Here is a 17,579-nt window from a genome sequence, read left to right on the forward strand (position 1 = left end):
GTAATATTTGATCACTATTTGCATGGAAGAAATTTCCGCGCCTTACTTTTCAAAACATTACTCTTAACACTTAACTGTAATAACCGACACGTACTATGATAAGAGATGATAATTCAGTATACATTAATTAAAAAAATTTCGGAATTATCAACTATTTTAACTTCTGTAATCTTATTTACTTCATAAAATTAATTTTTTTTCTGCTTAACTTAAATTTCCTTTAAGTGATAATAAATTAGTATAATGGGATTTTCCTTATGGACGTTATTGGAAGCTTCATTGCTTTTCTTAAATGCAATCTGCGTACTCAGTGAAGAACGAGTATTAGCAAAATGTAAACTAATAAGTGAAATTTTATTTAAAATTTTTTTTAACAATTAGTTTGATTAAAAATGGATTTATTTCACTTTTTTTTAGATGGATGGTCGACAGTAGATCAAAATTATCATGACACTTCATCTACTAAAATGCAAATACTTTCACTTATGAAATCAATCCGTACAGTGGTAAAATGTATGTAATAATTAATCTATCAATCATTATTTAGTGTAGTTTCTTGATCAAGTATTATTAAATTTATTGTATACTAATGTTGTGTTGCTATTTAGGGCATTACCAATATGTGATTGTATCATTAATAATTAATTTTATATATTAAGATAACCATTTTATTATCACTAAAGAAATATTAATATGCAAAATAGACTAATGATAACAGTGTTAAGAATTTTTCCTGAAATGCAAATGTGCATGGATTTAAGTTTTAAAAGTGCTTTTTTTATTATGAAAATGGAAGTCTAGGTAGAGTAAGAAAATTTTAATGATTCACACAAAGAGCTTTAAATACGTTAAATGGATAGACTGAGCTTGAAAGAGCCAAAATTTATCAATTAATTGAATTTATGTTGTTTAACATACTATTTCAAAATGTATTGATTATACAAGAAGAAATGAGAAAACTAATATAGCCTAGTCCTATGGTATTGAACCCTGGTTCAGGTACCTGTACAAACCAAAGCATGACACATTATTAACTGACCTAGGTAAGATGCCTAAGTAATCATGGACTGGACCTCAAAATTAAATGTAGTAAAGATCTGGCCTAATATATTGTTAGTAAACTTAGGTAGATGTTAACAACATTTAAACTATAAATCAGTACTCTCAACTAATATAAGTATTTTGATATTACATATTGATATTCAAAATAAAAATAATTAATAGAACTAATTAAAGAATTATATATCATGTAAATTAGAAATGACAATGTCTTCAAAAAAAAAAAAAATCTTTATGCTTCTATATAATTTTTATTAAGTAATATCACAATGTGAAAACTTAATTAATTCATAAATTAAGAAACATTGAATACAGTTGAGTTGGTAGTCTCAAAGAATTATGTGAATTTTTAAATAAGCCATACACTAGAATATAAATCAAGTTGTATCTATTAGAGTCCTGATTTAGAGTTCGAGTAAGGTTTGAACCAAAAAAAAAATTAATTGGACTTATAAAAACTAAATGTTAAATTAGGCATAACCTGGATATCTTCAAAATTAAAACAAGGGCTAGGCCAGGCCTAGAATTAATCTTATCTATTTTATGGTAATACTTTCAAAAATTAAGTAGGAACTTATAATTATTAGATGCAACCGGATAAAAAATGAACTAAATAAAATATTGACTGATTGATAACTAGTTTTGAAATTTAACTTTTTAAGTTGATATAATCCATAGTAGGCTGTGAAAGAGATATATAATGTAGTATTATTACACACAAATATGAATATACCTGTATTTAACTGTAAAAATAATGTGTAGCTAAATAGTGCTCTGACCTTCATTTTATTTATNAAAAATAATGTGTAGCTAAATAGTGCTCTGACATTTATTTTATTTTAAATTGATTATCAATCAGACAAAGTTTTATTTAGTTTATTCTTCAATTATCAGTATAAAATTAATTTTAAGTACCCATTTAACTTTTGAAAATTAACCCTAAAAATTAGTAATTTCTTTATGATAAATTCAATATTTATTAAGGTTCATAAAAATAAATAAAGATTTATTTAGTTCCGTTTTTAGAAAAAATCATGCAATGATTAGTTGGGTGTAGTTTTTTAATAATAAATCGCATTGTACAGTATAAAAAAATTCAACAATTTTCTTTCAATTAAAACTACCAAGACGAATTTAAAGAAACTTTGTTTTGTAATTTTTTTTTTACGAATTTTATTTGATTTAAAGAAATATACAAAACTATCTGTTTTTCGAAGAATTATTTGAATTAATAAGTTCACTTGGAACATATATTATTTAAAAGTTTTTTTTTCTGTGAAAAATGTTAAGACCATATACTATAATGATGGTTATTTAAATATTCTGAAATTACTTCCTTAAACTTATTTTATAAAATTAGGTTGACTCTAAATTGAGATGTAAAATGAATAATACACGCGTATATATATTTAACTTTATTGTTAGTGTTTAAATTTGTGAATGTATTGTGTTCCCTAGGCAATCTGAATGTGTTGCAAACGTAATGCTTTTTAAGTGTTGTTATATCATAGCCCTTAACGTTTCCGTTCTTTACACAGTTCATAAGTCATAATTTAAGAAAATTATTCCCTTTCGCTTCTTATTTTTTTAAGACAGTGAAGAATGTTTTTATATTAATTATTTATATTATTTTTCAGACCCACTAATTATTTGCAATCTGTTCATCATTCTCATTAAAGCTATTACTGGATAAAAATACATTTATTGTTTTTCTTTTTATACTTGTATAATATAATATGTAAATTATTTAATAATTTTTAAGTTGAATTATTTAATATATTAAATTTTATTTGTACGTATTTCTCTTTTCTTCGTTTATTTATTAACTCGCAAATAATTAATCTTTCATAATAATTAACTTTTTTTATTAGAATAAAATATTTCTTTATTTTAATATTTAGTTTACGAAATCTGAATTATAATGAAATGATAATAATTACGAAGTGTGCCAAGTATTGAAAGATAATTATTATCAATTGGTAACGGCAGTAAACAACATGTATTCGGCGTGTGTAATCATTTTTATGATAATGTATGGGTAACTAATTTAATTTAGTATTTACAATCGGGCTGTGAGTACAATGCGATTATTGCGTACAAATTTTGCATTGCATCGGAACTCAATTATTGAACCAAAAAAATTTCACAACAATGTTAATTTCGCTGTTCTATCTTGATATTATATATTGATGACTATATTATTAAACAGTGTTTCAGATATTGACCTAGACTCTCAAATTAATTATCTGTAGCATGATCAATGCATTTTTTATTATTGTACACTTTTAATTTTATTAATTCAGTAAAAATCTATTAAATTTTTCACAAGAATATTATTGTTCCCTAATTTCACTTTGATAATAGTGTAACATATTGTATTCCTGTGTAATGCTAGTACTCATGACTGATGGTCTTAACAAATAATTTTGTTCTATAAATACGCGAAATCGAATTATAACAATGATTTTAGTTCCTCTTAAAACATAATGTTAAATGTTTTTTACATTTTACATTTTTTTCTATTTAAACAGACAGTTATACTTGTAGCCTATAAAATATTTTTTGATGAAGATAAATGGCTAAATATATTTAAACTACACATATAACAAAACATTTAAGAAATATATATTACAATAAAATAAAAAAATTTAAGCTTTTTTACCAATCATATGAGGGTGGCGTCTAAGTACTTATTGTTTAATATTAAACAAAAGAGAATTAGGGACGCGTAAAAAAGCGTTGTTGGTGAGTATGACATCAATGCGTATTACTAAATGTTATTAGTATGATGATGAAGGAGCTCCGTATGACGAAGATGGCCTGGAGCTGTAGCCAAAAGATGGAGCTCCATAGCTAGATGATGGACCGGAAGAGTATCCACCGGCTTGTTTGAATTGAGCAACTTGGATGGCGGGTTTCACTCCTTCAAATTCAAGACCGACAACGTGGCTAGAATATGAAGAAGATGGGACACCATAGGAGGAAGATGGGGCACCGTAGGAGGAAGATGGAGCACCGTAGGAGGAAGAAGGAGCACCATATGAGGAGGATGGGTATCCACTTGAAGACGAGGATTCATCTTTAAGTACAATTTGCTTGATTTGTTCAAGAAGTTGTGGGTCAACATATTGACCTTCGTAAGTAGAGTGTCCTGGAGCCACTGGGATATAGCTACCTCCGCTAGAGTAACCGCTACCGCTGCTTGGGTATCCACCGCTGGAATATCCACCACTGGAGTATCCACCACTTGAGTATCCACCACTTGAGTATCCACCACTGGAAAGTCCTCCACTAGAATAACCACTTCCTCCACTGGAGTGACCACTTCCTCCACTTGAATAGCCGCCACCGAAAGATGATGATGGGCGGCTATAACTGTAACCACTTGGTGGTTCAGCAGAAATCATAGTAATAGCGGCAACAACAAAACACTGAAATATTACAAATTCTATAAAAATACTAATTTGTCTCTTTTAACAACTAAGTATGAATATTTATGATGATTTAAATACCAAATAGTAAAAAATATTTTTTAAGGCTCAAATAAGAACTTTCGTTGAAATAAGTACAAAATTCATTAAATAAATCCATAAAAAATACTTTTTATTATTATTTGAAGTTTACACTTGTAAGTGCAAATTCTTATATATTAAGATATTATGATTTTAAATTAAACTATACAACTTTAAATTTATTAATTAATTTAAATTATGTCAATTATAATCTACATACCATGATATAAATTATGTTCCTAAATAATACTAAAACTTTTTTTATGAAGTTATTATTTTATAAATTAAATTAGATAAAATTTCAATGAGTTGTCAAAAAATTATTTACTAGTTCCATTTTTGAAAGTTAAGTGAACGTTTATTTATAACTTAGTAACTTTCTTTGGCGTTTTAAAATATATTTCACCGATATAAAAGGTAAAATTAAAAATATTTTATTAAGATTTAAATAATTTTATTTTTAGTTATCTTTATTTATTTTAATAAATTTGTTTAAAAAAAAACTAATACTCGTACTTACCAAGACGAATCCGTTCATATCGCCGAGTATATTTATATAACTTATATAATATAAAGAACTTTAAAAAACACACGTGTTTTAAATTCACTATTGTCACTGAACTTAAACTGGCTAATGAGTAACTTGGTGTAATCACTGTGCTGTTTTATACAACCACCACCCACCTTTAAGATATCGTGTGCCGTATGGTAGGGAAAGAAAATGAAAGGAAAGAATACTATAAATCTCTTTTTACAGATTCTCTTACTAGTAACTACATTAGTAATTTAGTACCTAAAATTAAAGTGACATTAAGTTTTATTACCTTTTATTCAAATGATACAATTCGTTACTAGTTTAAATAACATAAAATAAATATACTATAGTATCTTTATTTTAACTAGGTATCCATAAATACTTATTTATTAGAGTCTGATTAAGTCACGTAGATGGAATTTACAATAAGAACCCTTTACACATGTTTCTCAAATAATGAAATGACGAGCAAAAAATAAAATAAAGTCTTTAATAGACTAAAATTTTTCTATTGAAAAGTTATGGAGGCGGCCAATTTACTTTTAAACAAGAGCATCGAATTAATCGAATAAGTTTCTTAAGAGTAATCTTTTGTATAAATAATTAAAATCTACAAATGTTGTCAAAATATAGCTGGTCAAAGTTAGTTTGTTAATTTGTAATTCTTTTCGACGTAATAAATGATTTTATACTCAACATTTTTTCTTTGTAAATAAGGTCATCAATATTAGTAAACACTTTTTTTTTCCAACGACTTCAAGAATTTTGGAAAATAACAGGCAAGAGTCTTTAAAAAAATTAAAGGACGCTCAAAAATACTAAGCTTCTTATTATTCTTAAATACAGTCCTGTACGTGAAATAAAACTTTAGTATTACCTCCTATCTTAATATAGAGTTGAATTAAATGCTTTTGATTTTTGATAATGATTATAGAATAAATAGTTAATTATTGATGCGAAAGTAAAATTTTACTTTCTTTATATAATATTTCAATAGTGACATATCGGGGTAACTAGAATCTTGTCCTGGTCATTATTTAATAATGAATTAAAAAATTATTTGTTTACAAAGAATGAAAAACAACCCAGCACAGAGGGCTCGCAGCACAGTGGAAACGTGGCATAGTTGGGTAAAGTATAAATGATATCTAACAGTGATTAAAATCACTATCATAAAAAACGCTTCGATGTAAATCTGTAAATAGTTTTTAATTTAAAAAATTGATGGACTATTCTAATAGCTCCTAGTTCCTCATTTATATTCTGATAACAAGTTTATGATTTATAAGTGTAATATATGAATATATATATACAGGGTGGCCCACCACTCACTGACAACTTAAATAACTTTTGATCCAGTTAATATTTTTAGTTGATTTTTTTTTTAAATATTAGTTAGACGTTAGGTCTATAGCTATATCTCAATAATTAATTTTTTTACATTTTATTAAAAATATTAATTATTTTAAAATTTTAAATAAAAAGTAAAAAAAAAATCTAAGATAACTATTTTTTAGAGTAGAATTTAAGAAAAATTTTAGTAAAAAAATATCTTATTAATATTCAGTAGTAAATATTCTGTAGCGTTTTGAAGTTTGTGAAATTTTGAATTTTCATGTACTATTTTACGGTTATAAACATTGAAATACGTATTGAGAAAAGGACAGAAGAAAACGCTATCTTTTCATGATTACTGTGTATACATATGATGATAGTGTGTATACATTACAAACTTGGCATAAATACCATGATAAGAAATTAGATAAGGCAATTATTACTTATCACTCTCATTCAAAAGTATATTGAAAAGATAGCGTTTTCTTCTGTCCTTTTCTCAATACGTATTTCAATGTTTAATACCGTAAAATAGTACATGAAAATTCAAAATTTCACAAACTTCAAAACGCTACAGAATATTTACTACTGAATATTAATAAGATATTTTTTTACTAAAATTTTTCTTAAATTCTACTCTACAAAATAGCTATCTTAGATTTTTTTTTTACATTTTATTTAAAATTTAAAAATAATTAATATTTTTAATAAAATGTAAAAAAATTAATTATTGAGATATAGCTATAGACCTAACGTCTAACTAATATTTAAAAAAAAAATCAACTAAAAATATTAACTGGATCAAAAGTTATTTAAGTTGTCAGTGAGTGGTGGGCCACCCTGTATATTTATAATATATAAATGGAAATGGTCCGTTTTAAAAAAAAAAGTATGTTGCATAAAAGGAGATAATAAATAGTACTTATCAAAAAAAAATTATAATGATCCATTTTTCAAAAAGTTATAAAGTTAATAATATAAAAAAGAATTTTTTTTTACAAAAATCGTATTTTTTTATTAATTTTGATGTTCATTTGCACCAAGAAAACAAATTAAAGTCCGACATTTTTTTTTCCATAATAAATTATATTACATAAGCTTTAATTTAAGATATATATAAAAGTGTCAGTATTTCCGGAACACTTTCAAAAGTTAATTTTACTATATGCAATTTTAAGTTTTGAATCCCTTTCCCTCTATATAAAGGGTAATGGTCCGATTTAAAAAAAAAGTATGTAGCATAAAAGAAGAATATAAATAGTACTTATCTTAAAAAAATTATGATTCATACATTTTTCAAGTTGAAAAAGTTGTCATTTTGTAAAGACATTATGCATCTTATTATTATATTGATTTGGTAATTTTTGAAAAAGTTATGACAGTTTAAGTAAAAAAATTTTTTAAATTTTGATAATTAGCAATTTTTAAATTTTGTAACTTTTTTGGAGAATTCCCCCATTTACGGAGAACGAGGGAAATATTTTCAATTTTTGAGGTAATATCTTCGGCTAGATATGATTTTTGATCTTATGACGTATTGTTAAAAGAAATCGGTTCGGTGAGAGCTGAGAAAAAGTGGTAACAGACAAACAAAAAAAAAAAAAAAACATATAGTAAAATTAATACCTTCTCAACTTCGCATCGAAGCTGAAATATACTTGAATTTTAAACATTAAAATGATTAAAGTTTATATATAAATGAATATGTTACTTGTTATCGGTGTACAAATTCTTAAATTTAATTGGTTTAATTGCGAATTTTTTATGTAATTACGTAAAATTGATAGCTTATTTATTTTATTCAAACCTAAAATTAATATTTTACATAATTAACATAATATTTCCGTGTTTTGAAGGAAGTAAAAGATACATTTTAAAGAGGATAACTCGAAAGATTTATTCTCTTGTATAAGTATAGTGAACATTTTTTATTTTTACTCAAAATATAAAATTATATAATATACATCTGAATTAACAATAAATTCAAGATCGGCCATAAAAAATGAACCACATCTAAGGATATAAATCTCTTATTTTATTTTATATATTTCAGATTTTATCAAAAAATTAAACTATTTTAATTTTATTTTTAGATTAAACTATTTAAATTATTGCTTAGTAAAATAAATTTTAAACTGTTTAAACTCTATTATTTAAATCATTAATAAAAAAATTGAGACTAATATTATACTTTATTTTGACTTATAATATTGTCTAGATTTTTGTTATATAAAAATTAAAATACTATTGAAGGAAACAATGTTAACAGGAGCTTCGAAAAAAGTTATCGATTTAATAATTAAAGTTAATCCATTGTTTTTTTAAATAATTTTATCTTCCAAAAATTATATTCTTTCACTTAAGTTATTGGAAATTAAATTCCATGATTTCTGTTCCCTTGGAAAAACTGACCATCTTAACAATTTGATATTTATTTGTTGATAAATAAATAGAGTAACCTTAGGTAAAAGTGTATTTTTTTTTTCTATCACTTATAAATTGTAGTATAAGGTAGCTATAAACAATTTTCAATTATGACATTTTTTAATTATGTGAGATATGGTGATAATTTTTAAACAATGGTTTCACATGCCAGGTTCTTCTTTATTGAGTAAATGTCTGTGTTTAAGATTAATGGTTAACCTTATAGCTATTGAGTCCTTGTTTCTAATTTTTCTAATAGGTAGTATATTGATTTTTAAGTGTCTTTTTTTAGTTATTTTTATTGTATTATTATTTGTCACTTCATAGTTCACATTTTTTGGCCACCTCGAATTGCATACTTTAACTATAGGATTAATTTTATCTTTTTGTTGTGAAAAATTGTTGAAAGACATGTTTGGATTGTTGTCAGAGTTGGCCACAGTTTACCCGCTTTTTCATTTCCAGTTATTCGCAGTTACACCCCAAATTTTGTTGGAGATTGCTTAGAAAAAAAATCGATTTTTTTAAATTTGTTAAGTAATTTTTTCATGTTAATTTGTTATTTAGTGCCGTACAAAAAAGTTTGATGTCTTTTTTTAGTTTCTCAAAAAAAAAAAAATGTAGCAAAAAATAATAGATTATTAATTGTTCAAATTTAATAAAATACTATTTAACGAAAAATACTAAAAACGTACATTGATTTATAGTTAAATGAACAATATCATTCAAGTTGACGTCAAAATCAAAATATTTCCTCTAAGCTAAAGAATTTAATATAACTCAACTAAAACTTATCAACTCATTTTTGTCCAGCTTTGATATAATGTAATTAAGAAGTTAGTTCTTGATAGTTAGTCTAAGTTCAACAAAAAGATAAAAATGCTTTAAAATCCAGGTTCTGATAATGATTACAATCTATTTTTTCAATATTTTTTTTAGTACTATTTATTAAAATGACTGTAAATGATCTTGTTTTGAAGTATTTTAATAAATAAGTCTTAGAGTAAAAATATACATAGGCTGTTGGTATTTCTCAGAGTATATCTTTTTTATTTTAATGAGTCGCTATGTATGTTTTGATAATTTTACTGTTGAAATATTCTTGAAGTCATTTGGTGAACGTCAAAAAATATATATATTTTCGTTTTATATATGTTTTCATGGCTAAAAAAATATTAATTCCATGCATCAAATAAAGTTGTCCAAACGACGGATCTTGAATACTTGTTTGGTAATTTTAAGCCTTACAACTTATAGATGGTTATATAAAGATATATAAGTGCAAGTAGTTGGTACCTACTAAAACAACAACACCCAATTATTCTGACACGATATATTAATGTGATTATTAACCATGGAGATTAAAGACGCCTTTTTAATTGTGAGTATCATCCTTCAATGATGTTTATCCAATCAAGTAGAAAGTACCCAAATTCGATAGTTACATCACGAACTTAAAATGTTATAATTACTAAAATGTTGATAATTCTCATTAAAACTAATTATTAATAAGTAGGAAAATAAAAATTTAACAAAAGTATAAACATTATATATTTTAAAACCAATATTAATTAAATTATTCTCCTAAAGTATTCTTAATTTTTTTAAATAGTTAAAGTGTGCTTATACATTGCTAACAGAGAATAACAAAATGTCATGATAAGTTCTAACTATACTAATCCCGCAAATTTTGTTTTTATCAAATATTTTTTATTATATAAAATCAAAGAGTTTAATAATAGTTATCCCATGGGAAGCTTATACATCGTACCTATACAATACACACCTTCTACAATAGCGTTCGATTATTTAAGTCTTCAAATTATACAACCATATTTTAACAATTTGTCTGAATAAATTTCTAGATGTCAAAATTATAAAACAATAGTGAGAAAAATAACACATTACTTATAATATATGATTAAAAAAAGTATTTTCATTGTATGGTTCCCAAGAATATAAAATCATGTCGAAAGATTTTTTTTATTTTAGTTCATTTTTAGCTACCTGCGAAAGTTAAAATAAGTTTAGATAAAATTTCCTATTTCTTGATACTTAAAAAACTTAAGTTTTGTTTGGAAAATAGCCATAAAAAACTCATGGAGATTTTGCTGTAGTAATCGGTTTTAAGATAACCATGATGCAATTTTAACAATACGGATGGGTAATGTGTGAAAAATAATGATGTAAGAAATGCGTTCCACTGGGCAATAATCTTGGTCAAGCAGTCGGTGAAAGTAGACCAACGAAGAAGAAAATATGTAATGAATTAAGATTTGTAGCATTTTGTGAGTTATTAGAATAGATTGATATTTTGTTTAAAGCTCAGTTCAGAAACTCTTTAAATCTATTAAAGTTGTTCAGTCTACTATCGAAATGCTCAATTTAATTTTTTTTTAATTTAAATCATTAAATAAATTGTTTGTAAGCTCAGATTAAAAAGCTCAAAAATTAATAAAAAGAGTATAAAAAAATATTGTTATAAAAACTTCAGCTTCATATCAAAACTAAAATAATTAAGACTGCCAGATCAATATTGGTGTTAATTAATTTTCTTACTGATCACAACCACAATCTCAACTCTCAATTTTATAATATGATAAGTAATTGTATTGATCCAGTAATCAAATTTAAACTGGTTCTCGTTGCTTAACGTAGTATCATTACGCTCTTCTTATATTATCAACGTAATTACCTACATATTGTTTTTCCGATCTAAACAAATCTCTCACGAACACCGCCGGCATACTACGCGAGTGCTGAAGTTGATATAACACCGGAAGATTATTATGACTGTGGCCTGAAAACGCAATGCTGCTGTTAATGTGAACTAGACGAACCATTATAATGTGTAAGTTACTTTGTTTCTTATAGTATTCACAAAAAAGTCGTGCATATTGCCTTGGGTCATTGCGACACTGTCCAAACTGTAAAAAATGTAACTTTGAAATGAAAATGAAAGCGTGTGTATGATTCAATTCCATTGGCGTACCACGCGATACTTAATTTTATTTGAATTTTCGTATTTGTATTTGTTTACAACATTCTTATTAAATTTAAAAATAGACGTAAAACTGTTAAGACTTTCTTATTTTTAATCAAATAAAAACAGAATGGTTTTTATAATTTTTAAAAATAAACATTGGATTTAATATTGTATAATACATAATGTCATTATCTAAAAACATTACTTATAGGTTTATTTTAATTTAACATTCATAAGCATTGGCGTACTAGACGTTTACATTATATTGGTATTTCGATGCACTTTTAGATTTTTCAATGTATTTTTTTCTTTAATTGATGATCTAATGAAACTAGAACTTAGTTCACCAACAGAGTAAGAGTATCATAGAGGGGAAATTTAGTTAGCCCCTACCCTTAATTTTTTTTGTAAAAAATTATTTCCTAATATATATATTTATTATTATTTTAACTAGATAAAATTCTTACATTATTGTTATTAAAATAATGTGTTTGTGTTATTATGACTGTGGGACCCTGTCGTCAAGCTATGCGTTCATTCTTTAGCAAGAGTCTAAAATATTAGGTCAAGCAGATCCAGCTTAAAAAGGTTATATCATAAATATAGTAATTTCATTCAATTAAAACATCTTCAACTTTTATAAATAAAGTAATTAAAGCGATAAAAAATTCGTTGTTCTTTACTTAAAATAAATCTCTACAATAGGAAAATTAATAAAAATTGCAAGTCTATGCAAGTATTTAATCCTAAGCGATTTTTGTATTTTTTATTACCCAATTTACTATAGAATAGTCAACCCTGACATATTATAATTTTACACATCACGTTCTGCATAAAAAAATAAGTAGACATAAACAATTTTTTAGATACCGAAAATAATAATTTATGTTACAGTTAGTTTTACTGTATGCACTGTTTACTAAACTGTGAATCCAGAAAATTACATAAATCTTGTGAATCCATCATATATCAAACAAATACGACACAAAGAGTTAAATAAAACTTAGAAGGTCACTGCTAAATGTGTATCGGTACTTATGTTTATATAATACTATATCAAAGCACGTTTTAATTATCCTAAAAATAGTTTAGAAGGTATTACTTTTCACTTAAGTGTATTTCTAATTTATTTTATACCGTATGCATACATAATATCTAATATAATACCATAATGGTACTAAATCAAGTTTATAAATTATCGTATATTTTAAACTATTATTTGATGTAACATTTGATCTTACGTTATTATAGTATGATTGGTATTACTAACATAAAAAATATGAAAGATGTAATTCGACAATATAAATTTACAAACATTCTGAATAATATAATTTTGTACAAACAGTAATTGATCCTGAATTTTATATGGTCTTTTGTGTCTAAGAGGAAAATCATTCAATAAAGGTTTGATTATGGTGGTAGTATAAGTTTATTCTTCCCAATAATAAATTTTCTGACGTTGAACGTTAAGTTGTATAAATAATTAGTGATGCAGCCATTTCGACTTTCTAAACATTAGGAATAAAATTACTTGTAAATAGTACATGTTACTGTTCATTAACCACATGTATAAATAAACCTAGACCTACTGGCACTACTAACAGGTAATTCGGTCAAATTTGACAATGTGACAGTTTATGGAGCCATACCAACTATAATATTGCTTAGTGATTCTAAACACAAAAATTGTTCGGTATAAGCCGCGGTCAAAACTTATATTGAAATATCGAGTTAACAAAAAAAAGCACGTGACTAGATTTAGAATAACTCAATCGCTTTGTTCCCAGTACTACATTATGTAATAATATTTAAAAATAACAAAATTTAAATTATGTAAAGGGTCTAAATCTTATTTAGTGTACTACATTAAAAATAAAAACAACTATAAAGGCTATATAGATCGGCAATAATATGGTACATCATTGACTAGAATTATTCATTTCGTTTTAACTAATAATCATCTTTTATAAATTATACCTACAATAGATATTATAAAAAAAAATTTATGTTGCATACACTTTAGTATGAGTTAAGTCATGAGTAAAACATACAGACCAATTAGACATTCAATGTTAAGCCACGACATAATGTAATTCTAATACCCTCCAACAATCGTCGACTGAGAAAGTAATAATTATGAACTTTTAAATTTTTTTTTTTTAAATAACTTCCTCATTCTATGTTTCAGATAGATAAATCACCATTGTTGTGTAATTTTTTCAATCATTATTTAATGAAAAAATAAATATTAGAATAAAAAAAAATAGTATTGAATACTGAATATCTCATTTACATCGGCAAAATTTAACAAAATAATCTATTAAAAATACAATCATTATTTTTTAATATTAATTATAACATTTTTAAAATTAAGTTTTAATATGAAAAGTAATAAACTTAATCTAATATTAATCTTGATATTGTTTTGTTGGAAAAATTTATTTTGTGTTAGTATTTGTCTAAATTTAAACATAAGTTTAAATATTAACATTTTTAATTAATTCAAATTCTTTATAATAATTATTATCAATATATAATTTAAACTTAATAAAATTTAATGTGTTCTTATGTTTTAAACCCATTTTTACAGAACTTATACACATGTGTATCCATATAAAGAAGCCTATTCTATTTAATATTATATTACATAATGTTATTTTAATAATGGTTAATAGATCAGAATTGCCGATACAAATAAATGTTCGTATCAGTATAATAATAAATGAATAATCAGAAAACAAAATGCATTGAATTATCACATTTATGTGGTTATAATTTTTTTTAAAGCATATCCGTTATAATTGTAGAAATGTAATTTAATTATTCTTGTCATCCCCATTTTAGATTTTGCTATTGTTTTTCGATCAAAACTATGAAAATCATCTATCAACAATTAAATCTATTAAATTTTACAAATTTACATGTTCATCGGTTAACATAGATTTAGTAACTCTATTGATTAGTTTATTTTTAAAGCATTTTATTGAATTTTATTAATACAAAAATGTCTATCGGCACTTTAAAAATGTTATCAAATATCCAAAAAGGATTATTTAGTTTTACTTAATTACATTAAACTAAAATATATAACACAATATCACATCCAATGTTGGTTAATTAAATTTATTTTAGTGAAGAAAATTGAAGCTAAATGTGTTTTCATTGTTTTTTTAATAGAGAAAACAGTTTGTTTACTTGCTGTTATATTTTATTTATTTTTGTTATTTCTTTATTTCCCACCGATTATTGTTTTGCGTTACGCCATTATTCATTTCTTGTTTTAAAACCGTTACCACAATACGAGGAGAAATTAATTTGTTTAATGGAAAAACCTTTTTTAATCATCATTTTTATATATTAATTAAACTTCTTACTTTTTATTCAACAATCAAAATTTAAGATTTAAATAATAATTAATAAGTACATGAAAGTAAATAAAATATTGTACTTTTAAATTTTACGTTCAAATGAGTAGAATTAAAAAATAACAAAATAATATTTTTTGTTTTTAAAGTGTATAAAACTACTTTTATTTATTTATCATTCATTTGAATAAAACGATCATTTTATTTTCAATGTATAAATTTCAAATAAAATATTAGTTTATGTTAAAAGTAATTGCATAATTACAGAAAATATTACTTATAGCTACAATTATTGGTCAATATGATCACTAGAATTTTCAGGTAAGCACACAAATCTTTTATTTTTAATGTGTCGTATAACCCATCTTATTGCGTCCAACGGGTACTTAAATACGCTAACTACACTTTTACCTATTTATTTTATCATTTTTATTAAAAAAAAAAAACAGGCATACTGACCCACTGACTGCAGTGGCTGTCGTTATGCAATACACACAGCAGTTCGTTTGAATTTTCATTGCGTACATGTCATGATCACTATGTAATTTGTTTTATCCATCACACGTAAAGCAAACTAATAAAAATAGTCGTTTAGCAACATTTCCTATCACACGCTATTTGACAGGTTTTAAGTAAAAGCTACTAAAGATAATTAACCGTCTCCTCAATACTGCTCTTTTAATAGTCATACGACGATCATCTGCGTGTGATTCCTACAACTACTTGTATTAATTAATATTGATAAAATATTATGTTATGAATAGTATTAGCTATACCTTGCTTATTTTCAATAAATGATTATTAATAGCTATTTCATAATATTTGAAACATGTGATCATTAATGTGTTGTTAATACACTCAGTGGCCTTTTCAAAAATCACTTAAATAAAAAACAACTGATATAACATACCTAAATATGATTATCAGTAACACGTCAATCCTTTAGCATATTATGTCATGAAAACCAAAAGTTTCTACCATGTGTGCAATGTCTACAACAAAAAGGAACTTTGGTTAACATACAACGGCATATATCAAAAATGCAATATTTTCTTGGATAGCAGTTATTAGTTATAGTTTATTGATTACAAGAAGTATTCTTAGAATACAATTTACATTTTTATTTTAATCGCAAATTATCTTATTCTATAATTCACTTCGATCCGATAATATGACCTCAACTAATTGGATTTACTAAAATTTACCTAACTTGAAATTTCATATTTTTAAGAAACAACATCCAGATATCAATTAAATTTGTCATGAGAAATTTGCATATTCTTTAACTTGTGATAATGTAAACACGAAATATATTTAGAACTACTCAAAACATACAAAACATCCCCAGTTACACAGTTAGCCCCTAGCATTTACTTTATATTATTTCTTCTTAAGATCTAGCCAGTAGCTTATCAATCTAAATGATAATATTACCCTGAGAGAGGACAGAGTAAACCTTACCAGGGCAATATTAATTTAGTACAAGGTGGCTACATAAATTTAGGCGCCACTGATTTTTTTCAAAATCTTTTAATTGATGACAAAAATAGATCTTCAAAAATGTTATCCCTATCTTAATTTTTCATCAAAACTATTCTAATAAATGTTCGTACTTCATACTACCGTTTGATCAATGATACAATTATCCAATCAGATTTTTCGTGTCATTAATTAAAAAATTAACACGCATACAATCCTAGCTACCAAATCTTATAATTTTAATTTCAGTTTTTATCGATGTAAAAAAGATTTTGTAGATTATAAGTGTTCTAGTAAAGGATGTGTTATTTAATATGTTTATTGATCCATAATAGTGGTGTAGTAGGCGCGTATATAAAAATGTTTTATATGAATAAGACTGGGCAATTTTTTTTTAATTAAAATAAAAATGTATAATACATATATTTTTTTATGACCTTTTTTTCTTGCCCATGATTCTTCTTTTTAAGTTCAATTTTCACTTAAAATTAAGTTGTCATATTATTAAATTCAAGGTAGGGGACCGCACTTTTCTAAACTATTTGGTATGGGGAATTTATTTAATAATTGAAATAATCATGTTTTTATAATAATTGTAAAAATACATTTTATATATCATATTTTTTTTATATTCTATTATATATGAAATAGATTATATTAATAGGTTTAATGAAATCACACATGAGCAATATTTTTTATATCATTTCTAATGACATTAAAGAAGAAATACTTAGTCAATTTGGTACCTATTGTCGATCAAATTATATAGAATCTAAAATTTTTTTAAAAAATGCACTAATGCGTCTTTTGCTAATTAAGACTATGCTTCAAAAATTTTAACACTACCAGAGCCTATTATCACTTGTTGAATAATTTCTATTATT

General features: G+C 24.9%; 2 protein-coding genes across 2 annotated transcripts in view; one reads left to right on the plus strand and one right to left on the minus strand.

Annotated features, from left to right (window-relative positions):
* Positions 1-87: 87 nt before the first annotated feature.
* Positions 88-17,579, plus strand: part of LOC126893899 (DEAD-box ATP-dependent RNA helicase CshA-like) — a 29,051-nt gene continuing 11,559 nt past the window's right edge. The window contains exons 1-2 of the mRNA XM_050664445.1: positions 88-334; positions 418-513. Of these exons, the coding sequence (XP_050520402.1) occupies positions 244-334; positions 418-513 (187 nt within the window). The 5' untranslated portion in view covers positions 88-243. The remainder of the gene's footprint in view (positions 335-417; positions 514-17,579) is intronic.
* On the minus strand, positions 3,663-5,246 carry LOC126893914 (keratin, type I cytoskeletal 10-like). The gene is made up of 2 exons (XM_050664466.1): positions 5,092-5,246; positions 3,663-4,490 (listed from the first exon to the last, which is right to left on the minus strand). The coding sequence occupies exons 1-2, from the start codon at positions 5,107-5,109 to the stop codon at positions 3,840-3,842; spliced, it is 669 nt and encodes a 222-aa protein (XP_050520423.1). The 5' UTR covers positions 5,110-5,246; the 3' UTR covers positions 3,663-3,839.

Source organism: Daktulosphaira vitifoliae, unplaced genomic scaffold, assembly GCF_025091365.1.
Source record: "Daktulosphaira vitifoliae isolate Bord-2020 unplaced genomic scaffold, ASM2509136v1 Scaffold_1, whole genome shotgun sequence".
NCBI lineage: Eukaryota > Metazoa > Arthropoda > Insecta > Hemiptera > Phylloxeridae > Daktulosphaira > Daktulosphaira vitifoliae.